The 24,466-nt window shown below is 37.7% G+C and overlaps 1 protein-coding gene and 1 pseudogene across 3 annotated transcripts; both read left to right on the forward strand.

Moving 5' to 3' along the window:
• The first annotated feature begins 224 nt into the window (after positions 1 to 224).
• Positions 225 to 6,463, forward strand: LOC147872734 (cell division cycle protein 20 homolog; annotated as a pseudogene). The gene is made up of 7 exons (XR_015536959.1): positions 225 to 318; positions 1,005 to 1,233; positions 2,128 to 2,307; positions 3,313 to 3,440; positions 3,824 to 3,971; positions 4,589 to 4,690; positions 5,965 to 6,463. The product of XR_015536959.1 is annotated as a cell division cycle protein 20 homolog (transcript).
• A 2,482-nt stretch (positions 6,464 to 8,945) lies between these two features.
• On the forward strand, positions 8,946 to 21,573 carry LOC147872735 (uncharacterized). Of its 2 annotated transcripts, XM_087355039.1 has the most exons (11): positions 8,946 to 9,070; positions 15,254 to 15,302; positions 16,797 to 16,865; positions 17,056 to 17,176; positions 17,756 to 17,841; positions 18,019 to 18,172; positions 18,692 to 18,828; positions 19,019 to 19,139; positions 19,717 to 19,802; positions 19,980 to 20,133; positions 20,656 to 21,573. In XM_087355039.1, exons 2-11 carry the CDS (start codon positions 15,270 to 15,272, stop codon positions 20,811 to 20,813), a joined length of 1,119 nt encoding a protein of 372 aa, XP_087211165.1. In that variant the 5' UTR covers positions 8,946 to 9,070; positions 15,254 to 15,269; the 3' UTR covers positions 20,814 to 21,573. The 2 variants fall into 2 exon arrangements, with proteins under 2 accessions (XP_087211165.1, XP_087211164.1); XM_087355038.1 differs by lacking the exon at positions 8,946 to 9,070 and having other exon boundaries at positions 15,188 to 15,302.
• The last annotated feature ends 2,893 nt before the right edge of the window (positions 21,574 to 24,466 follow it).

A 24,466-nucleotide genomic window follows, 5' to 3' on the forward strand; every position in this document is an offset into this window, starting at 1 on the left:
GCCGACAAACCCTACACCAATTATTATTCCTTATATCCTTCCGCTTTATCCGGCGTTATATCAAGCTGTAACCGCAAGCAAACCGGGCACGCTACTGGGTTTGATCCCGGGGCAACCAGAGTAAGAAGAACGCAGTCTGCGGAAGGGCGGTTGCAATAAATATGATGGAAGCGAGACCAGAGCCTTATCTAAGAATGAACATTATTTTATTCTGAGTAATAGCAATGGTACAGATAAAATGTGTGATTTTGGTTTTTGGAAATAAGTCGTATCGAATGTTGAAGGCGTCCAAGCCATTCAGCAGTGTTTTCCTGAAAGGTGACATATACACTGCAGTTATGATGCTTAATCTAATCCATTGATATTAGGTTATAATTCAAGGCCTTTTATTTCTGGTCGAAGAGAATATTTTGGTTTATACTGATTTTTCTTTATGTCAATTAAGGGCATTTTCAGAAGATTGAAGGAGTTTCATTATTTCATGCAACTTCTTTTGAAGAAAACCCTTTGTGAAGAGCTGCCACTTATGGTGCTTTTTAGTGGATATATTTATTTATAATATTACCATAATAAATCAGGATTTCAGTACAGTTTATTTCAAGAAACCCTAGGCATAATAAACATCTGTGCGATGCAGTTTTGAATATATTGTATGCACAAACCCTGTGTAAATGACTTAATGTACAATGGACACCACTCAAGCAATGTGTTGAATCTGGTTCACCTTACATGTTTTTGCAGTCAGAGTATATGTACATATTGTTCTGTTACGTTGTAAAAGGTCTTTTACCTCAATAATATCTCCATTGTTTTTATTTTTCTCTGTATGTGTGTGTTCATACAGAGAATGTCCTTCAGTGGACATAATTAGTTCTATCTGAATCTGAGATAACCCATTAAAGTTTGAGGCTTTTCTGAAAAAGGTAATGTATTTTTACAGCTGCACAGTTTTTGGTTATGCATAATACACTGTGCCTCTTTAAAAAATTTTGTTTAAATTTCAGTCATAGATTTTGTTGTAATAGTCCTTGTTATTTCAGATCTGAACCTGGTCGATTGGAGTCCGAACAACATTCTGGCAGTTGCTCTTAACACCGTGTGTATCTGTGGAATGCTGGTACTGGTGCGACTCAGAAGTTGCTCAATCTGGAAGGGAGTGATTTTGTGCGTTCTCTGAGTTGGATGCAAGAAGGAGATTGTCTTGCTGTGGGAACAAATATGGGAGTTATACAGGTTTGTTATGTTACCGAAAAAGTTTATATTTATCCACTAACAGAATTAGCGGCATGTAAATTGCCTGCTCTTGAAAGATGTTACCTTCATGTTAAGTGGGAAGTGTAGATGCAACACCTGTATTCTTTGATGTGACAATATTGACGTTAAACATTCAAAATGAGTGGTGGCTATGGACTAACTTAGAATAACAGTAGGTGCTTGGAGAAACTGACATCCTTTGTTTTTCTAAAAAGAGAAAATCACTGGTACCTGAGGGAAAATTAATTTAGAAGTTTTGATGCAGCTTGCAAATTATATCTTATTGAAATTCAGGTGTGACTTAGGTATGCACATAGCTTATATTCATATGAATATGGTGGTGTTGTTGGTAGAAGGAACAATCAGATGGTAAAATGTATTTTAAATAACGTGGTTGAAGAGCAGAGCACGGTTCAAAGTGACAATTACAAAATGTCATGTACCAGATCCTCATTGAACACAGTCACAGTGTGAAGAAAACATTTGCTAGTAGTTTGTATGGATATTTATTCTTGAAAGTACTTTTCTTTCTCTTAACTATTTATGTGAACAGTATTACTGTAGTAAACAATAAGTTGGCACTTCGTGGGCTGTGTGAGATCAGAAGTAATTATAAAACAACGACAGCAACAAGATGATGGGATTTGAGGCTGGTTTGTGGTTTGAAAATAATAAATAAAAATGATAGTGGTAGTAATAGTAGTTCAGGAATTGCAAATGTTTAGTGCCTTATGCATTCCTTTATCTGCTGTCCCATTCAAAAAAAAAGTTCTGCCCTCATTTCATGACATTTGAATGAATATTTTTGGGTTCTCATTGTTTTGGAATTTTATAATACTCAAAATGATTAATTGAATTGTTTTGCTTTCAAAGTTGTGGGATTGCAGCAACATGAAGCGAGTACGTATCATGGGCGGTCACTCGGCACGTGTCAGCTCTCTGTCGTGGAATTCCTACATTCTGAGCAGTGGTTCTGCTAGTGGTCAGATCATTCACGATGATGTTCGACTTAGAGATCACAGTGTGGCTGGGTTTTCTTCTCATACACAAGAGGTGAGAAACCGTGCATAGAGAACTCCCGAGGATGGAGCCAATAGTTTGTGCTAACTATGCAGAATCCATTGGCATGTTCACAGACAGATTCATTCCCACAACACTAAATGAAGGTCTACTACCCACCATTTAATCACTTCTGCTGACAAACTACAAACATTATGTAGGCCAGTTTTAGAAGTACCCTGGTCTGCTATCCCTCCCCACCACACCAAAGGTCATGCCATAACTTACGCTGTTAACAGCAGGGAACTAAGTTTCTGTACAGGGTAGTGATATATTCGTGGCAGGAAAAGATTATAGTTTTGGGAAGGAACACTGGCGCTATGAATCTCGACACACCTTCCACAAATCAAAAGTTAATTGTTACAGTAACATAAGATGAAGATACTTTATTCGCTTGGAGTCGCTGCAAGAAACCTTGCACTATACCTCATCTCAAGAAATTAGTAACCTCTCATACCACTTGCAGAGACAGGCCACTACATATCTAATCATGGGCTGTGACAGAGTGAACTTGTAGGCAGTTACCAGTGTTTCAGAGGAACATACTGTCTCCAACCCAAAGGCTGAAGTGAGAAGTGTTGGGAAGTGGTTGGTTTATATAGGGTTAGGAAAAGGACCAGGCCATGGTGATTGTCCAGCCAGAGACCAGGAATGAAGAAGGAAGATGGAAATGGTCCACGCCTATTGAAAAGAGCCCTAAAAGGGCCACTTATAATCTCTCTCCTTACCCAACTTCTCTCTAGCGCCTTGTTTCCCATCAGCCCAGACTGTCCATCTTCCTTGCAGTTAAAGTGAAGCTGCAAAGTCTGATTTCAGACCACCATAAAAAGGCAATGTTTCAGATAAGTGTTACTAAAATGTGCATTTTCCCCCTCCCATCCCTCTTTAACCTCTGGTTTTAGATTAAAATATTCACATGCATGCAGTCTCTTGAGAAAACTCCCACGGTCATAACGTCATTTATATTAGATGTGTTATTGATAACTTCACTGTTTTCAGGTTTGTGGACTAAAGTGGTCTCCAGATGGCAGATACCTAGCTAGTGGTGGAAATGACAATGTGCTGTACATTTGGCCAGTTGTTGCAGGATGAGCTTACTCGCAACCCCAACCTTTATACTCTCTCAGGTAAGTGGATACTTGATGATGTAGTTTCGTATTTGTGAGATGAGTGGACGTTGTACTCTATCATATAAATTCCATGAAAATAATAAAATGTGATTGTAGACATATATTGTATCTTGAAACTGTTCTAGTATTGCAAAGTTGATTGTATTTTAGTCAAACATTCTTGGACTGTCAGTCACATCAGTTGATTAAAAATCACCAGTGTTTCAGGGACCATGTCCTTCTCCATGATCATTGCTCTAGCCATAAAAGTGATTTTCACAAGGGAATGACAAACACGTTTTCAGTTTAGTAGAATTGCACTGTAAAAATTGTGACATTCCATTCCAATAGAGAGATGCGTATTTTCCTGCTGTGTTGTAATTTCCAGTGTTTGTTTGTAGTGCACATCAAGCAGCTGTGAAGGCATTGGCATGGTGCCCATGGCAGCCTAGCATATTGGCAAGCGGTGGTGGAACAGGTGACAGATGCTTTCGCTTTTGGAACTGCAATACTGGTTGTTGTTTCAACACCATCGACACTAAGTCTCAGGTAAGGCCTGGATATTTACTGTATTTAAGACCCCTTGACTGCCATGACTATTGAAAATACAAACTGCTTAGGCTGATGCACTGTTAAATTTGGTTGGTACAGTAGCACGTCTATAGTTATTAAGTGAATAATTATTGTTTTATTTAAAAATCTAGGCAGCCATGTTAGTGTTGTGTCAAAAACCAGCATTTCAAAGACACTGATAATGGAGACGGAGCTAGTATCTGAAACATTGATTTTTCACTCCACATTGACATGTCTGATCATTTGAGAAGATTTTATAACAAATAAGTAACGTGACTTGTGTTTGTCAATTTACAAACATCTCAAATGTGTGGACTGTTGCCTAACTACTGCATGATTATCTTGTTGAAGCTTGTAATAAAATGGCCATTCAACTACTGTCTTCTGTATGTTTGACATTATTACAACTAAGGGAAGGTTTATGAATGAAAAGTCTCGATATGTGGTTAAACATTTTTTCATCCTCTTAGTTCATAATTGTCTTGCATTTTTAAATCTGTCAGTCATTTGTCTCCTTGGACTGGGTTATTTAGTGGATTTTGTTACTTCCTTGAATCCACTGAAATATTTACACTGTAAAAAATTTCTTACAGTTATGTGGTCTTCAGTGGTCAGCTACATACAGAGAACTCATCTCAGGTCATGGTTACGCAAATAAGCAACTAATTATCTGGAAATATCCATCAATGACGAAGGTAAATGATCATTATTTTAGTGAGATGAAATGTTAATAGAGAAGCGATTGAAAATGAATTGGTTATTTCTGAAAGGTTTGTATTGGGAGATGTCTACAAAAGTTCACTCAGGATATTTTCATGTATTTTAAAATTATACATATATAATTGTTTAGTTGGAAGATAGAGTTATTTCACAGTTATTTTTGAGCATCCTGTGGCTGAGATTTAATTCTTGTAGAAAAGGCTCGTGTTACCAGCCACTTTTGTATATTATTGTCCGACTTAGTGTTTAGCACGAAAAACAGGATGTTTCTGATGCCCAGTCAGGCACCCATTAACAAATATTTTGTAAACGGAAGTCTTCTTCCCCCACTCTCTATTTGCTTCATCATAAATCATGAGTCAGTATACGTACTTATGCCGCAATACATGGCACCGACAACCCATCCCAAGAGAACCTGAAATCTCAGAAAATGTTTCTCCAATACTGTCATGGCAAACTTTGTAATTTATGTTTATTTTGATATTGTTCCCATCACCTTTTCTCTGCCGTGCTTGAGGGAATGAAAGAAGAAAATGGGGTGGTTTTCCTGGCCTCTTAATTTGGTCTCAACCCACAACTCCTATGCTTCTTCCTCTTGACCTTCCCTCTCTCTCTGTTGTGTTTCTTAACCTGTCATTCCCATCTTTATCACAGCCTCCATTGTGAACATTTTCCTTTCATTTTCATGTTCAAAGCCTTCTTTGGGATTTGTCTATTATTCATTCTTAATAAACCATTGCCCATACCATCTCATTCTGTTCTTTGTTAGATTCTCTCTCATTTTTTATTTTATTATCCTATCTCTTTTAGTTTATCAGTCTATGCTTCTTAAAAATCACTTCTCTACTTCTATTAATCTAGTAGTTCAGAATTTTACTATTTAACATAAGAATTATGATCCTTAAATTTGGATTGAAACTCTTTTATTTTCATCATTGCACTGGGTGAATATTTTAAATTTGTCCAGGGACCACAGACGTTAATAACTTCTGTGGTCCCCGTACAAATTTATAAAGTATTTCCATAAAATATTTTTCATCTAAATGTCAGACTGGATCTTGTCGTTCAAACAAAACACTAACACAACATGAATACCAGTACCACCTTCTGCAGGCAGAGTCAGTTTGTATTTTTACTGCAAGAGTTTATTGCCAAACCCCAAACCTGGAGAACTGGTCCTTGCGTAATTTTATCAATAAAATTAGAGCATGGATTAGGTTAATTAAATCAAGTCTTGAATTAATTGCAGGTTGCTGAATTAACTGGTATTGCAACTGGCTATGTCTCCAGATGGAAGCACAGTGTCGTCTGCTGGTGCAGATGAAACTTTAAGATTGTGGAAATGTTTTGCTCCTGATCCTGCCAAGAAGAAGAAAGAGATAAGAGACTCTAAGGCTGCTCCGAGCATGTTTAAGGGAATTTGATGATGAAGTTTGGTCACACAAATTATAATGTATCTATTGAAATCCTGATGTTGAGTGAACAAATAATTTGTTGTTATTGTGAACTGTCTAGTAACTTACATAAATGTTCAAGATGCATACTTATGTGGAGTGTTATGCAGGACTGCTTGTGATTTTGGTGATATGTACATTTATTTGTTTTATTTATACAATTTTATTTATTTATTAAATGGTTTAAATTATTACAACAGTATTTTTTATTAATGGCATTCAGTTTTCACCCACCTGTTCACAGTGGTCACTTTTATGAATGTATTAATACAATCTTATTCATAGAAAATTGTATTAGCAATATTCATACTTTGTATGGCGACGCTCAGAAACTGTAAAATCATTACGTCTCTGTTAGGAAAGGCGGATACCACTTTCCTGGAGGACAGTGATCAGAGAAGTTTGTTATTCATTTTGGTAATTCAGATTAATTGTATATGCATTTGTTGTGCTGTCACTGCACATGTTGCAAATGAATATAAAATGAGAATTTAACTAACAACAAAACATAATCTGTCTGTATATGACAGCCATCATCTGAAGACAAGAGTAAAGCCAACTCCTGAAATGTGTATACCACACACATATCAGGCAATGGTCAATGTCTGACATAATATTGGTATCATGAATGAGTGATCCATTAAGTAATGTGAAATTACAAAAGTAGCTAAGCACAGCATTATAGTCGATCATAATGCATGAATAGCTTGGAACACTGAAGGTAGGAGAGGAATAATACGTTCGAGGAAACAATAAGAAGGAAAGAGTCGGAAGTTGCTGATGCTTTCAGTATATTAAAAGGGGTAGGTAGATTCAGTTTTACATTTAAAAGATTCATGTACCATTAGATGCCCATTATTCAAATTATTCCATCCACTGAAGCTGAGATAAGAAGGTAAAATTACTTCCTTAAAATCAATCGTACGAGGTTATGATGAAATAGGATGACGCTTTTTGAAAGATTGTTGATCTCTGTTTTATCATCCATTAAGTAATATCAAATAAGGAGATACAACTAGTGTGAAAATTTATCCAACTTCAGTAGTAACTGTTTTCTGATGCACTTGAGAACGATATGTACAATAGGTTAGGCCATGAAATGAATATTAATAACATAACATATTGGGCCCAGGACACTTTGGCTTCAAGGTACATGCACTGAAAATGCTACCTTCATTTTGCCACAGATGTATTTATCAGTAAACAGCTGTTATGTCCTTAATAAATGTTAATTTGACTGCATGTTGAAGAAAGACAAACAATAATTAGACATTCTCTTTCAAATACCACAATCTATTTCTAATATCTTCCTGTATGATTTCCACATAGAAATTTTGAAAAACATAGCTGAATAACATACAAATGTACAATTTAAATGCAAACACAACATATGCATTAAAAAAGTCCCACAAAGAAGACTCATACTAGCATATCTGACTTTTGCACAAACACCAGTCTACTATGCTATCCATTTGTCTAACAGTAAATTTGGATGTCCAAGTAAAGTATAGTCTTAAACATCAATTTGCCATGGAACATAGTCTTATGACTCCAAAGTCCTTAAAAATAATTAATGTTCTTTTAAGATTAGGCAAACATGCTGACATCTTTGGTTAACACTATCTGGTACATGTAACTGAAATGGACGTACAAATAGCCACAAATGGAGAAACATGAAGACATTAATTACAAATGATCAGAATTATGCTGCCAGCTGTTTACTCACATTACTTCCAGTTTTGGACCTAGAAAATTTGAAGTACGAACGAAAGAATTTTGCCTTAGCGTCGTGTTCTTATCGCGGTTACGTTCCCGTCAACAGAAACCATTCTTCTTGTCAGGACTCGAACCCAGTGTAGAGGCCTTTGTTTCGGTAATTTCCTCTTTGAAGCAGAAAAACTCTGATCCTGGCTCCTTTGTTCTCTGTCGCTTAGTTTCGGAGTTAAAGGAACCGCCCTTGAAGGAAATCGAACTCAGGACACTTCCCAGAGTCCTGACCTTCCAGCGTTCTCTCATTTGTCTTAAGGAATAATTACGCCATGTTTCTTCTGCACGAGCCACAAGAAAACGGGTAAAGCAAAGCCAACCCTCAATTTCAACTTCCGCGGTATTTATTAAGGGGGAAATATGGCAGTTTTTTACAAATTCATCTTCTGGGCCTCAGGACAATTTTCGGATTTGTGATCTTGGTCAATCAGATCCTTTCACAGGAACAAACAGAATTTATCTTAGCTCCATCCTTCCCTAGTGCTTGCTGTCCGAACAACAGAAAATATCTTTGTCGGGATTCGAAGGAAGGAAACATTTTTCTCTGGCCCAGGGGTGATAGGCTCATCAGCGCCCGAAACCCCCCAACACCATCATTCAAATTAATAAATTATACTGAAACCGGGCGGTTTCTTTTAAATAAGTAATAAGAAGAGGTACTGGAATTTCTAAAGCACACCTGCAACAATCTCTTCCGTGCATGCCATAAGGATCATTATTGATTTCTTATACATGCAGTATAATTGCCTGAATGAACCGTATTGCACGTCATTCCTTTACTAATTATTACGTCACAGTTGTCGTCCGCATTGTTGTATTAGTATATCTATCTTCTTCTTCTTTTACTATACAAATTTGTGATTAGTCGTTGTCTTCAAAAAATGACGTCATCAACAATGTCAACATATATTTGTTTATACTCGGCATTGTTGTGTTCCACAACAATGCCGAGCACAACACAACAATGCAGAGTAAACAAATAACGCTTTACAACAAAAACTATCAAGTCAGTCGCATGATCTCTGCTCCAGAAGCAGCACGTCGCATTCTTTAATATTGACTGACAGTTGGCCTAAAACATCAGGAAAGTGAAAGAAGAGGTTATCGAGTATTTGAAGTACCAACTCCTACAAGGTAAACTGATACTCATTCGATATATTACGATTACGAAAGTATTATTTAAACTGACTTTTGATCGATTTTAAGACGAAGATTTGCAGGGGTGGGGCTGGACGTAAAAAGTTGATTGAACCAGAACTGTTGACCTCTGAACAGCGACGTAAAGAACTACATCAGACATATTTAAGAAATAAAGAAAAGCGAAGGAAGACTTACATTGATTAACGTAGAAAAACTTATTCAATAAGAACCGAAGGGGAAAAAAGCAGACGAAGATTTGTAAGGGTGGGGTTGGACGTAGAAAGTTGAGTGACCAAGAACAATTGGCCTCTGAACAGCGACGTAAAGAACTACAACATCAGACCTACTTAACAAGTAAAGAAAAGCGAAGGGAGACACATTGATAAACGTAGAAAAACTTATTCACCAAGAGTAGAAGAGAAAAACGAAGATATGTATGGATTCGGTTGGACGTAGAAAGTTGGCTGACCAAGAACAGTTGGCAAGTGAACAGCGAGGTAAAGAACTAAAACATCAGAACTATTTAACAAATGAAGGAAAGCGAAGTAAGACTTACATTGATAAAAGTAGAAAAACGTATCTTACTATAAAAATTTGTGATTAGTCGTTGTCTTCAACCAATTTGTCTTCAAAAAATGACGTCATCAACAATGCCAACAGATATTTGTTTACTCGGCATTGTTGTGGAACACAACAATGCCGAGTAAACAAATATAACGTTTCACAACAAAGAAATCAAAAAATATCAAGCCAGTCGCATTATCACTGCTCCAGAAGAAGCACTTAGCATTCTTGAATATTGACTGACAGTTGGCCTAAAACATCAGAAAAGTGAAAGAAGACGTTATCAAGTATTTGAAGTACCAACTCCAACAACTTCAACAAGGTAAACTGATACTCATTCGATATATTACGATTACGAAAACTGTTATGAAAACTGGCCTTATGATCGATTTTAAGACGAAGATTTGCAGGGGTGGGGCTGGACGTAAAAAGTTGACTGAACAAGAACTTTTGACCTCTGAACAGCGACGTAAAGAACTACAACATCAGACATTTAAGAAATAAAGAGAAGCGAAAGAAGACTTACATTGATAAACGAGACCATATTAACGACACACGTAGAAACACAGACGAAGATTTGCAAGGGTGGGATTGGACGTAGAAAGTTGACTGACCAAGAAGAGTTGGCCTCTGAACAGCGACGTAAAAACTTAAACAACAGACCTATTTAACAAATAAAGAAAAGCGAAGTAAGACTTACATTGATAAACGTAGAAAAACTTATTCAATAAGAAGCGAAGGGAAAAAAAGCAGACGAAGATTTGTAAGGGTGGGGTTGGACGTAGAAAGTTGAGTGACCAAGAACAATTGGCCTCTGAACAGCGACGTAAAGAACTACATCAGACATATTTAAGAAATAAAGAAAAGCGAAGTAAGACTTACATTGATAAACGTAGAAAAACTTATTCAATAAGAAGCGAAGGGAAAAAAGCAGACGAAGATTTGTAAGGGTGGGGTTGGACGTAGATAGTTGAGTGACCAAGAACAATTGGCCTCTGAACAGAGACGTAAAAAACTACATCAGACGTATTTAAGAAATAAAGAAAAGCGAAGTAAGACTTACATTGATAAACGTAGAAAAACTTATTCAATAAGAAGCGAAGGGGAAAAATGCAGACGAAGATTTGTAAGGGTGGGGTTGGACGTAGAAAGTTGAGTGACCAAGAACAATTGGCCTCTGAACAGAGACGTAAAAAACTACAACATCAGACGTATTTAAGAAATAAAGAAAAGCGAAGTAAGACTTACATTGATAAACGTAGAAAAACTTATTCAATAAGAAGCGAAGGGAAAAAAAGCAGACGAAGATTTGTAAGGGTGGGGTTGGACGTAGATAGTTGAGTGACCAAGAACAATTGGCCTCTGAACAGCGACGTAAAGAACTAAAACATCGGACGTACTTAACGAATAAAGAAAGCGAAGGGAGACCTATATTGATAAACGCAGGAAAACGTATTTAACAAGAACACAAGAACAAAAAATCAGACGAAGATTTGAAAGGGTGGGGTTGGACGTAGATAGTTGACTGACCAAGAACTGTTGACCTTTGAACAGCGACGAAAAGAACTAAAACATCGGAACTATTTAACAAATGAAAGAAAGCGAAGTAAGACTTACATTGATAAAAGTAGAAAAACGTATTCAACGAAAACAGAAGGGGAAAAAAATCAGACGAAAATTTGCAGGGGTGGGGCTGGACGTAGAAAGCTGACTGACCACGAACAGTTGGCCTCTGAACAGCGACATAAAGAAGTAAAAAATCAGATTAGAGAAAGTGCTCCGAATAAGACACTAAATTAACACCCCGAAGGGGGATAGTTTAGTGTCTTACTCAGGGGTTAAAACACTTGAATGAGATACTAAACTAACCCCCCCGAAAGGGAATTAGTTTTGCGTGTTACTTAAGATTTCAAAAAGCAATGGTCAATTGTTTTAACCATCAATTCGTGGCGGTTAGTTTAGTTTCTTACACAAGGTTGGTGGCGTTTTACAAACTTGACCAACCCTCCCTAGGAGCTCCGAAAGGAGCGCCCTGCTCTAGTATTATAAAAATTTGTGATTTCGTCGTCGTCAATAAATTACGTCATCAACAACATCAACTATAAACAAACTCGGCATTGTTGTGGAACACAACAATGCCGAGTACAACACAACAATGCCGAGTTTAGTGTCTTACTCAAGATTTTAAAACTCAACCAACCTACCCGAAAGGGGGTTGGTTGCTTTTTAAACACTTGATCAAGATCCCCCGAAAAAGGGGGTTGGTCAAGTATTTTAACCCTCCATTCGGGGGGTTTAATTTAGTTTCTTACACAAGATTTTAAAACGCAACCAAAACCCCCCCCCCCCCGAAGGGGTTGGTTGCTTTTTAAAAACTTGACCAACCCCTCCGAGGAGCTCCGAAAGGAGCGTTCTGCCCTAGTATTGCCGTCAACAGTCGACTTTCGTCAGTCTGGAGAGAACTGAGCTCGTAGAAGAGGTATTTTGTGCTGTTAAAAGTCTTTCACAATAACCAAAGCGCTCATCATATTTAAATTACTAAGAAACTCGTGACACTGTATTTCACTCTTTCCATTTCATTTTGCCGGTGGACGTCGAGGTCTCTCCCTCTTGAACAAAGAGTGAGGTAAGGGCATACGAATTATTATTTTTAATATTGTTTATCGCGTTTATAGGTTACATCTGCATTTGTGAACTCTTGTAAGAGAATTAGGCTTGTCTTCTTTTTAAATCACGTGTTCCCAACCGAACTAAAGTCACTTCTACGCCCCTTCTTTTGGCTCAATAAAAAAAATAATGCACATGTAAACTGTGGGCATGTATGAAAAATTCAATTCTCACGTGCCATATTAGCCAACATACACAAATGATAATATCGCATGCATCACGTTAAAGAGCAAATGAGCATAAGAACAAGTCATTTGTCTTTTATCTTTGATTAGGCTTAGTCCAGCAAATTAGTAAGTTGCAAATATTCCGACCCAGTCAGAAGCCACGCGCAACATTTCGGAATAATTTATTATTCTCACAATCAGGAAATGTTAGCCCCACGTCCAACCCACAAGTCGCAGAACCACCCCTTGTCGGCTGTACGCGAATTCTTGTTCGAAACACTCCGTATAGTCAATCGTGATCCTGGTTTTGTGTGGACTACGGGCCAAAGTTCCCTCCCTCTCTGCAACCATTCTTGTTTCTGGGGCTCACCTAGCCTGGTATTCCCTGACCATCGAGGGTCAAGCAAGCCGAAGCGTGAAGATGCCGCTTGGGCACAGGAACAATTATCGCAACAACGAATTATCTGAGGCAGAATCGGAGTCAACGCCAGAAAATTCTCTAACTTAACGAAAGTAAAACCACGAAGTACTCAAGACAAAGCTGGAAGGTTATCCAAGCGATAATCAGTTCGAATCTTGTTCAAAGTCACAATCCGCATCTTATCGAAGGCAAATTCCTTAGCAGTTCCTAAAATCCATTTACACATTCACCCTGTCCCATTCACAATTCATAACAAACTTAGCGTCCGCCATTTGAAGCCGCCTGTGAGATTATTGAAACTCTGTGGCACCATCATCTAAAAAAAAAGATCCAATTCCTGTCCCCTCTTAAAACACGTCAAAAATAATCGTTTCATCCAACCGCAGTAAACTAACACGTTGGTATCAGCCCTCCCCAGCTTCCTGGTTCTTCTCAGTTACTTTAAAGCAAGCACAGAATGTACTCCCGCGATTTATCATTCATAACAATCGTGTCATATTTAATTAATGGATACGCAACATTATCAGTTGATAGAGTGTTGAAGCAACAAGAATAAATCTCTATATTCTCAGTCATGGTGAACGCCTTCTAACTGGTTTACCCATCAAACTACGTGTACCTCATCCCTCATGGCCAATGTCCGCAAATAACTGAAAACAGTCAAGGAGGCCATGTTACCACAAAAACTTTTCTGATATTTGGGTAACCCTACAAATTGCACAGCACTTTACTTTTGAGACATCTGGTGGCATCCGTGTTAGTCGACAGTAATACAGAATGAAGCTATTTTTGTGTTTCCAAATAATAAAACTATTTACGTACGAGGATTTATCAATGAATTTAATGCTCGTGTGCTACTCGGAGCTACTGAAAATGCGTCGTTAAATAAACTACGAATAAATAAAAATACATGGTATACTATAACCACACAAAATCAGCAGATTAATTATATTAATTACAGGCCTCATCATTAAACGTGCGTCGTTTAATACGCCCGTAAAATTACCCCAGAAACCAACATCCTAACAGAGACTCGAACCGAGGACTGTGTATTCGTGTCTGTGACCTTAGACCCTGCAATTTCCTCTCCGAAACGAAAGAATTTTGTCTTGGCGCCGTTCCTTTATCGCGGTTGCGTTCCCGTGAACAGAAACCATCCTTGTTGGGACTCGAACTCAGTGTCGAGGCCTTCGTTTCCGAAATCTCCTCTTCGAAGCAAAAACTCTGATCCTGGCGCCCTTCTTCTGTCTCGCTTAGTTTCGGTGCTAAAGGAAGCTCCCTTGCCGGAAATCGAACTCAGGACACTTTTCCCAGAGTTCTGACCTTCCTGTGTTTTCTCATGTGTCTTAAGGAATAATCGCGCCATGTTTCTTCTTCACGGGCCACAAGCGAACGAGCAAAGAAATGTCAACCCTCAATTTTGAATTCACACATGACCAGTGGACACTGCGGTATTTACTAAGGGGAAATACGGCAGATTCTTACAAATTCATCTTCTGAGTCTCAGACAGTTTTCGGGCTTGTGACTTTAGTCAGTCAAATCATTTCCCAGGAACAAAAACATAATTTGCCTTAGCGCCACTCTTCCCTAGTGCTTGCTATCCGAACAACATAAAACATCTTTCCCGGGATTCGAACGGGGGAAACGTTTTCTTTGGCCCAGCGCCCGGGCCCCTCAAAAATCATCTTTAAAATTAATCAATTATACTGAAACGGACGTTATTTTAAAATAAGGGCAATTGGAAATGCAGTTTTTTCTTCGTGTCTCTCCCGAATATTTTTAAATTTATTCTCTCCTTATAGGGAAAGTACTTTCTATTATGACTGAATACAAACAAATTATAAGCTAGAGTATTTATCTTTGTTTTGTTTTTTCAACTACCAACAATGTGCAGATATTGACCGACAATGGTCACCTTTTACGTGAACACCTGCTTGCATAACAATGTAAGAAAAGGCATTGGAATTTCTAACCCACACCTGCAACAATCTTGCCTGAGCATCCCGTAAGGCTCTTTTCTCGTTTCTTATACATGCAGTATAATTGCCTGAATGAACCGTATTGCACTCCATTCCTTTACCTAAGAAACTAATTGTTGCGTCATCTGTTTACTCGGCATTGTTGCATTAGTATATCTTGGCATCAACAATGGGCTTTCGTTATTGCGTTAAGACCTGAGCTGTGAATCGGTTGTAGAAGAAGTGCGTCGTGGAGTAGATAATTTTGTGCTGTTAAAAACGTTTTAGAATATCACAATTACTTATCTTACATAAGAATTATTAAGAAATCTGTGATACTGCCCTCCACTCTCTCCATCGAGTGTTGTTGATTTCATATTTGACTGTCTTCATTTACAGTTGTGTAAACAGGATCATGACAGAAATTTATTCAAGCTTCAGAAATAAGGTAAGTTTAAACCGTAGATGAACAAACTAGTATCTAGTTACATGTCTGAATACTTTATAAGGAATGTAAATAATGTAGCCCGTATAATTTACGTTTTATTCGTGCATCAATAATAGGCAAAATCAATCTTCGTTTCTGTGAAACTAATGACAGTTCATCAGCGAAAAGTTGGTGGATCCTGAGATCAAAGAAGTAACATACTGAGTGGGCTTATAAATAAATTATATACGTGTAGGTTTAAAATCCTCCCGAAGGTATCACCACCTTGTCGGGTGAGGAGCCTGAGGGGAAGAGACAGCTGATGAGACCTAGACGTAGATGGGAGGATAATGTCAGGCGGGATCTATGGGAGATAGGAGTTGAAGGAAACTGGATTTTGTTGGCCCAGGACAGGAGGGCTTTGGTTAATTCGGTGATGAACATTCGGGTTCGGTAAGCCATTTAGTTAGTTAGTTAGTTAGTTAGTAGGTTTAAAATTACGTGTGTGTTTAGTCTAAGGAATCTCGCTGTCGGTGTTCTGCGGAGGTTCCGTGTATGTTCGTAGACTCATCCCAGTAACTTTCACTTTGATTTTTATACTTTTTCATGTTTAATGTAATAATTAATTCGTCCAATACAGCACACCGTGAATATTGCAAAGGCCTGACGTAATTTAAATAAACATTTCAAAATATTAATTGAATAAAAATTTTCTTGGATATTATCCATCGTCTAGTAAATATAAAACGTAAAACGACGTTTCGGAGATGGGGCTCTATCTCCGTCTTTAGGTCCCTACTCAGTTGGGCCCACTAAATAGAGCTAATCCCTATCTCCGGACAAAGTAAATAAAAAGGCATTACCACACCATCCATCCGTGGGACGTAAAAGAATAGTATGTAGAAATCAAAATTCATAAACACGATAAAGCGAAAAAAACCTATTTGGATACCTGTCATCTCTCAAGAAATCCAAGGTGGGCATCGAGTTTCGAATTAATATTCATGTGTATTTATTCCCACCTTTTGTGAGTTTTTTGTCTTCTGGCTTTATTCGTGTTTATGAATTTTGATTTCTACTTACTATTCTTTTACGTCCCACGGATGGATGGTGTGGTAATGACTTTTTATTTACTTTGTCCGGAGATAGGGATTAGCTCTATCTAGTGGGCCCAACTGTGTAGGAACCTGAAGACGAAGATAGAGTCCCATCTCCGAAACGTCGTTTTACGTTTTATATTTACTAGACGATGGATAATATCCAAGTAAATTTTTATTCAATTGACTCTTCATCATCGTCAAGAAGTTTTAGATTTGATATTTCAAAATATTAGATTATATTGGTGCGTCTAGTTGTGGATATAACTATATTATAATTAAGTAATCGACTCCATACAAAAGTATTTGTAAATGCATGCGCTATAAACTCATTTGTCGCATGTCTTGACTTTGAGAAACTGTCATTGCAATAAAAAATAAGACATTGTATCTTAATGAAATGCTGTTTTTTTTTCAGATGAGGTCGCATTTTACAAAAGTAAATTTCTACAGATTACTGGCAATTTGCTTTACTGTTTTGACCCTGGTACGTGCTTGTTTTATTATTGCTTACTGTACATTCTTTCATTAGAGGGAACTCAAATAACGGAGGTAGTGTTTGTTTTTAGTAATTACAAATTTAAAATTACATAATTAAAATACCATTATCATAACTGTATGGAATATTATTTTTTTCTAATTAAGCATTTCTAAGTGTATATGTTCTTGGTGTGCAGGGGAAATCCATCCATGAGTTATCAGCTGGTCACAGTGAAATGATTTTTCTCTCCGATGGCAGCATCGTCAGCCCAGACAGGCAAATATCTTTGTGGGAGAAGTATTTCGGCCCGCAGCCAGGTACGTACTGTATCATGCCAAAGGCCAGTTGTTATCTGGCTTGTGAGAGCGATGAAGTCTCTGTCTCAATTGAAATCTCGCCACCCAGCCGTTCGTTTTGGTTGAAATTTGTATGTTTTCATGATGCTTGTGGGTGTGACGTATCGAGAGACCATAATGCATTGATCCAGTTACAGCGATGTTAATAAGAAGTAGTAGATCTGCGCTGTTTCAAAAATAAGTATAACCAAAAAGGTAACTTCATTCGAGAATTATTAATTATAATATATTACATAAAATTGTCTGCGGTCAGACTTCGATATTTTGTACAGTTAACTTCTTGAGTAAAAAAACCATCTAAATTTCTCCTTATTTTATTTATTTGTGATTCTGCTCTTCTCGTGATCGGTTTTGTGATGAGACTTAAACTCGCATTAGATGTGCGTTCCTTTGATACATACATGCAACTTTACGACACAAGTCAACTAGCACACAGGCTAAAGTGGTAGAAGTAAACAAACAAAGTTTGGTCATTAACATTATTTTAGCGTAAATTGCTGTCTGTGTAAACTCTAAAATCGAGACTTTTTTTCCTTCCAGTCCGTAAGGTGGTGCAGGATGTGTGCGCGCTGTATGCCGCTTTGAAAATCGTGACAGGATTTATGATGCTGTTAGGAATATTCACGGTGAGTAATGTGCCCAATGACGTTTCAGAGGCCCTTGTTGCCTCCATCATCAGCATATCTGAAACCTTATTAACGTTCTACCAGTCTATACCTCACAACAACCCAAGATATGTCCATCTTAATACTTGCTGTCATGAAAACATGAATTCTCACTTACATGATATTTTTGTTTACTAGGACAAAGCGCAGTGGGTGCGAACAGGCCTGAGGGTGTCCTCGATTATTCTGCTGAAAGATTTGTACACTGATATCTCGTGCATTTACTATATAACAAGTCATATCAGCATTGAGGCATCCTTAAACTACATTACAATTACCGACCATCTTATTCGTAAGTACTGCTCATACAAAAGCATTTGTTGCACTATTCTTAACTCCTGAAAGTGTGATATGATTTTGGTTTTATTATTCATTTTCGACTGTTTGAGAACAAATTGCCGAAATAAGTTGTACTTTTCACCAAGTAGTATTAGGGTGATTAAATCAAATATGAGATTGGTAGGGCATGTAGACATAGAAAATTTGATAAAATCGTACCAAATTCTACCCAAGTAATCTCTGGTGAAGAACTTCTTACTTCAGAAACAGACGTTTAATTGGGAAGATAATATTATATTTTATAGAAATATGGCTTGAGGCTGAGGAATAGATTTACGTTACTCATGACAGGGCACAATGGCGGTATTTTGTGAATATGACAAAGGACCTTTGGTTTTCATGTAAGCAGGTAATTTCTATAATAGTCAAAGTGGTTACTGAGGTATGTACATTTGTGGATATTATTTGCTTGGTAACATCCACTTGCGTTCTCTTATTTTCCATTATCTTATTCCTTTGTTTCTCTTTACAGTTTTGGAATTCGTCTTGGGAGAAGCGACCCGTCGGTTTGTAAATCTTCTAGAAAGAAAACCCGAGAAAACGGATTCAAACATAAATGAAGTAACTTTCTGCAGATTGCTGACAATTTGCTTTGCTGTTTTGACCCTGGTACGTGCTTGTTTTATTATTGCTTACTATACATTCTTTGATTAGAGGGAACTCAAATAACGGAGGTAGTGTTTGTTTTTAGTAATTACAAATTTAAAATTACATAATTAAAATACCATTATCATAACTGTATGGAATATTATTTTTTTCTAATTAAGCATCTCTAAGTGTATATGTTCTTGGTGTGCAGGGGAAATCCATCCATGAGTTATCAGCTGGTTACAGTGAAATGATTTTTCTCTCCGATGGCAGCATCGTCAGCCCAGACAGGCAAATATCTTTGTGGGAGAAGTATTTCGGCCCGCAGCCAGGTACGTACTGTATCATGCCAAAGGCCAGTTGTTATCTGGCTGTGAGAGCGATGAAGTCTCTGTCTCAATTGAAATCTCGCCACCCAGCCGTTCGTTTTGGTTGAAATTTGTATGTTTTCATAATGCTTGTGGGTGTGACGTATCGAGAGACCATAATGCATTGATCCAGTTACAGCGATGTTAATAACAAGTAGTAGGTCTGCGCTGTTTCAAAAATAAGTATAACCAAAAAGGTCACTTCATTCTAGAATTATTAATTATAATATACTACATAAAACTGTCTGCGGTCAGACTTCGATATTTTGTACAGTTAACTTCTTGAGTAAAAAAACCATCAAAATTTCTCCTTATTTTATTTATTTGTGATTCTGCTCTTCTCGTGATCGGTTTTGTGATGAGACTTAAACTCGCATTAGATGTGCGTTCCTTTGATACATACATGCAACTTTACGACACAAGTCAACTAGCACACAGGCTAAAGTGGTAGAAGTAAACAAACAAAGTTTGGTCATTAACATTATTTTAGCGTAAATTGCTGTCTGTGTAAACTCTAAAATCGAGACTTTTTTTCTTCCAGTCCATACGTTGGTGCAGGATGTGTCTTTGCTGTGTGCCGCTGTGAGAATCCTGACAGGATCTATGATGCTGTATGGAATATTCACGGTGAGTAATGTGCCCAATGACGTTTCAAAGGCCCTTGTTGCCTCCATCATCAGCATATCTGAAACCTTATTAACGTTCTACCAGTCTATACCTCACAACAACCCAAGATACATCCATCTTAATACTTGCTGTCATGAAAACATGAATTCTCACTTATATGATATTTTTGTTTACTAGGACAAAGCGCAGTGGGTGCGAACAGGCCTGAGGGTGTCCTCGATTATTCTGCTGAAAGATTTGTACACTGATATCTCGTGCATTTACTATATAACAAGTCATGTCAGCATTGAGGCATCCTTAAACTACATTACAATTACCGACCATCTTATTCGTAAGTACTGCTCATACAAAAGCATTTGTTGCACTATTCTTAACTCCTGAAAGTGTGATATGATTTTGGTTTTATTATTCATTTTCGACTGTTTGAGAACAAATTGCCGAAATAAGTTGTACTTTTCACCAAGTAGTATTAGGGTGATTAAATCAAATATGAGATTGGTAGGGCATGTAGACATAGAAAATTTGATAAAATCGTACCAAATTCTACCCAAGTAATCTCTGGTGAAGAACATCTTCTTACTTCAGAAACAGACGTTTAATTGGGAAGATAATATTATATTTTATAGAAATATGGCTTGAGGCTGAGGAATAGATTCACGTTACTCATGACAGGGCACAATGGCGGTATTTTGTGAATATGACAAAGGACCTTTGGTTTCCATGCAAGCAGGTAATTTCTGTAATAGTCAAAGTGGTTACTGAGATATGTACATTTGTGGATATTATTTGCTTGGTAACATCCACTTGCGTTCTCTTATTTTCCATTATCTTATTCCTTTGTTTCTCTTTACAGTTTTGGAATTCGTCTTGGGAGAAGCGACCAGTCGGTTTGTAAATCTTAGAGAAAGAAACCTGGAAGAAACGAATGATGTGTCTGCTGGCCTAGGACCAGATCATGACAGAAATGCCACTGAGTCAGAGGCTTCCTTCGTTACTTCGGACAGTCTATAAGGGACTTCCATAATTGGTTCAGGTGGAGGTTGTCTTTCTGTCTCGTGTTGTTAGGACATCGCTTCCCAAACTTTTCCCTTCATTACCCAAAACCGCTTATCAGAAAGTCCTTTTTACCCAATGCAGGTAAAACACAAACTGCACAGAAAACATATTTTAAACATCTATAAACTTTTTAGCAGCCACAACAAATTTGGTAATTATTCACCATGAATATTTCATCACCAGGTCCCAGCTAATGAGTACAAAGCCACTGCTCCATCTCATTTACTAGTTCTGCAAAATTGGGAGGAATTGGAGACAGAGCAGGCCTCACATCGTATTTGTTGTGGCTGCCAAATGTTTTAGGGATGTTTAAAATAAAGACATTGCAACAAAAATATTGTTTGCTTCCTATTTTTTACCGATCTCTCTTCACTTTTCATACATGTTTTCTGTGCAGTTAGTGTTTCACCTGCATTGGGTTAAAAGGACTTTCCGATAAGCGGTTTTGGGTAAATCTAAATCTAAATAAATACTTGTTAGCTCAGTAGAAACTTGGGCCAAATGATCAGAGGGGATGCTGAGTTCAAGCTACGCCTTACGAACAGGAGGACGGCCTGTGCCTGATGTGGTCTTCAAATCCACTCCCCGAAGACCATAGAAAACCTCTGCCACATGTTTTATGTGATTTTTGATGTTGATGTCCTGATGGCACTTAAAATGCTGGTTCCTCTGTTATTGCAAGTCTCGATTATTGTTATTATATATTTTAATTATGTTTCGTTTTCTTATTTCTTCTTCCTGTCCTCATTCCTCAATTTGTATTCTGTCTAAAGATCCCACATTGGCTCCATTTTTGTCTGTTCTCACCTATTTCCCTCCCCCTCCCCCTCCCCTCATCTGTCTCGCCAAGTTTGGTGGTAATAAGTTTGCATTATTATCTTATATCTGAATGCATACATTTTTCTATTATATTAGCAGCTTAAATACAATTTTAAGTAGTGAATAATTATTGCAGCATCTTATTCTATGCTCCCCCCCCCCCCAATTCGAACACGTAACACGGTGTATTAGTCTCAAAAAGAAATCGCGGCTGTTGGCAAGGGACCGGTGTTATTATCTTTGTCTTGCTGTACTATGAAGATCCTTACCTTCTATCTCTGGACCTCTTCTGTGTCCCTGTACCTTTAATCGTCCTATACAGGGACATCATGTTGATACAGAATTTTGATCACAAGAAACAACCAGAATTTCACTATCGACAAAATCTAAACACATCACTTCACTAAAGAACACAAACACTCAAAACAGAACACTGCTCACTAATTAACCTTTGATAGAGTCACTTTGACACTCTTATGCACAATCTGTCTTTTAATTAGTTGCGAAGTGATGTGCGGATTTTCGGGAAATTTTTACTAAAAATTATGAAGTAAGTGCCTTAGATCACAAATTTGATTATTCAACGAAATGACCAAAACAGTGTGAATAATTGAATGTGAAACATAATTTGAATCATTATATTATTTGTTTACGATCTTATTTGAAAATATTGGCACTAATGGAAACGCACATTGGGTAGTTGCTATGGATACGAAACTAAGAAAGCGACAGCAGAATTCACTGGACTGCCTTGAAACTGGTGGTTGCAGAATTATCCTTCTGCAGGTTTTAGAATAATTTTTTAGAAAACTAATAGCTTCACTACCCCCACTCTTATGTTCAGACCAACTTTCGCTTATGTTCATATCTGCCTCCAGGTTCGTCGTGGCCCTAATACTTCAGTAATGTTAGTTGGCATTAATATAATAGAAGACACTGACTTACTAAGGAGAGTCCCGTTAAACGATCGGTTACAAAAACCTCGTGTTTGGTTGTAGTGAGGCTTCTTATTCAAAGTTGCAAAATTGTTTAGGAATTATTAGTACTTTTTAATATTTACTATTAAACTAGCAGTATGTCCGCAGTGTTATGGATGGAAATTCGATAAATGCTTTCATCTCTTATTAGTCTTTATTTTACCAAAGGCGAAAAAAAACTTTGAATATCACAGAAAGAAGTATCATTCTTAAACCGAACACCTTCGAAATTAACAACTGTGCCTGGTTTCCGAGCTGCTGGAAGCGTCCTGACCAGGACTCGAACTGAGGACAATTTTCTGGAGTTCTGACCTTTCTGTGTTCTCTTCCTGATATCATACCCCAAATTTAATGCAATCGATTTACCCGTTCTCGAGCTACAAGCGAACACGCACACAATTTCAATTTCATATGTCAGATGAAAGGACTTTATGTGGGCTGTTTTCAGCTACCTCAGGACAAGGACCAATGTCTTACTACAGACTAAAAACGTAGAATTGGATTCGTCCGTTAATGACGTACCTGTTTGCAGTCTCGGCCAGGGTGCCGATTATCATGATTGTTATTATTTGTGATTTTCATTCGAAGTGGCTGGAGAATAAACGTTACCATTTACCTCTCATCTAATTCCGAGATCTCGAATATGTGACGCTATAACTCCATGTCTTCATTTCGTTTCAGGCAGTGCCAGTTTTAAATTGGCTAAAAATTCCAAATTGACGGAATCACAATCAACTTACTTTCCGGGCTCTCACGACCGACCAGCTGTCCGGAAACCCTTCCCCTCAAACAACAAAATCCAGTCTCCTTCGACTCCTATCTCCCACAGATCCCGCCTGACATTTTCCTCCCATCTACGTCTAGGTCTCCCCAGAGGCCTCTTCCCCTCAGGCTTCCCAACCAATACCCGGTGCACACCTCTTGTCCCATAAATTCGTGCTGCATGCCCCGCCCATCTCATTCTTCTCGACTTAATCACCCTGACAATATTAGGGGAGGAAAACAGATTTTTAAGCTCATCATTATGCAGTTTTCTCCATGCCCCATATTATGATAATATAAATATATTACGGGTATACATAAAGTAATAGATGGAGTAATCATTATACTGCACTTTTGTGACACATATGAACATTAGTATCTGGTACTGATGATGATCTGCTAATAATCGGAGTTTGTCAGTAAGGTATTCACATTATGTATTTTTCTGATCAAGTGTAATAAAAGCTAGCAGGTTAAAAGTGTGACTTATGGACATTTACAACACGTAGGCCTGATTTTCCCTTCAACCTTGTTAAATATTCATTATTCTTCACTTTTATTTACGTGTGTGAAAATTTTGCAACCCACAACTTCTGAGTAATCAACACTTGACTTTTTTCATCTCTTAGTTTCTATTAAAATAATTAATGAAATCCAGTGCGCACTCAGTTATCATCAGTCACGTTCAAAATATATTACAGTACACACACAAAATATAAAATATGGTAAAATTGCAACTGCGATAACATAGAATATAAACCAATGAGAAGCTTCTGGTTTGCGAGCCATGCACACACCTAAAGCCGTGTGCGTTACGATTTCCAATTGTCAAGATCAAGGAAACAGTTGAAAGACGCGTTTCAGTTTTGAAACATCCGTCTCTTACTCCACGAGAGTTCATTTGTATTCGAATGCGTGCACTCATTTTTTATTTATCCACAAGGGGCGTAGAAGTGACTTTTGTTCGGTTGGGAAAACGTGATTTAATGCTCTATTACTCAACGTTAACTTCTGGGTCGAAGTAATTCTTCGAGAAAGTGGTCAGAGGTG

This window comes from Zootermopsis nevadensis, unplaced genomic scaffold, assembly GCF_977971745.1.
Source record: "Zootermopsis nevadensis isolate Lab colony 2312 unplaced genomic scaffold, Znev_1.0 Znev_ptg000024l, whole genome shotgun sequence".
NCBI lineage: Eukaryota > Metazoa > Arthropoda > Insecta > Blattodea > Termopsidae > Zootermopsis > Zootermopsis nevadensis.

Bases quoted from the DNA above. Each gene is read 5' to 3' on its own strand.
- LOC147872735 (XM_087355039.1), top strand. From the start codon at position 15,270: ATGACAGAAATTTATTCAAGCTTCAGAAATAAG. The intron at 15,303-16,796 runs GTAAGTTTAAAC...TTTTTTTTTCAG, and splicing joins ATTCAAGCTTCAGAAATAAG to ATGAGGTCGCATTTTACAAA. The intron at 18,829-19,018 runs GTACGTGCTTGT...CTTGGTGTGCAG, and splicing joins GCTTTGCTGTTTTGACCCTG to GGGAAATCCATCCATGAGTT.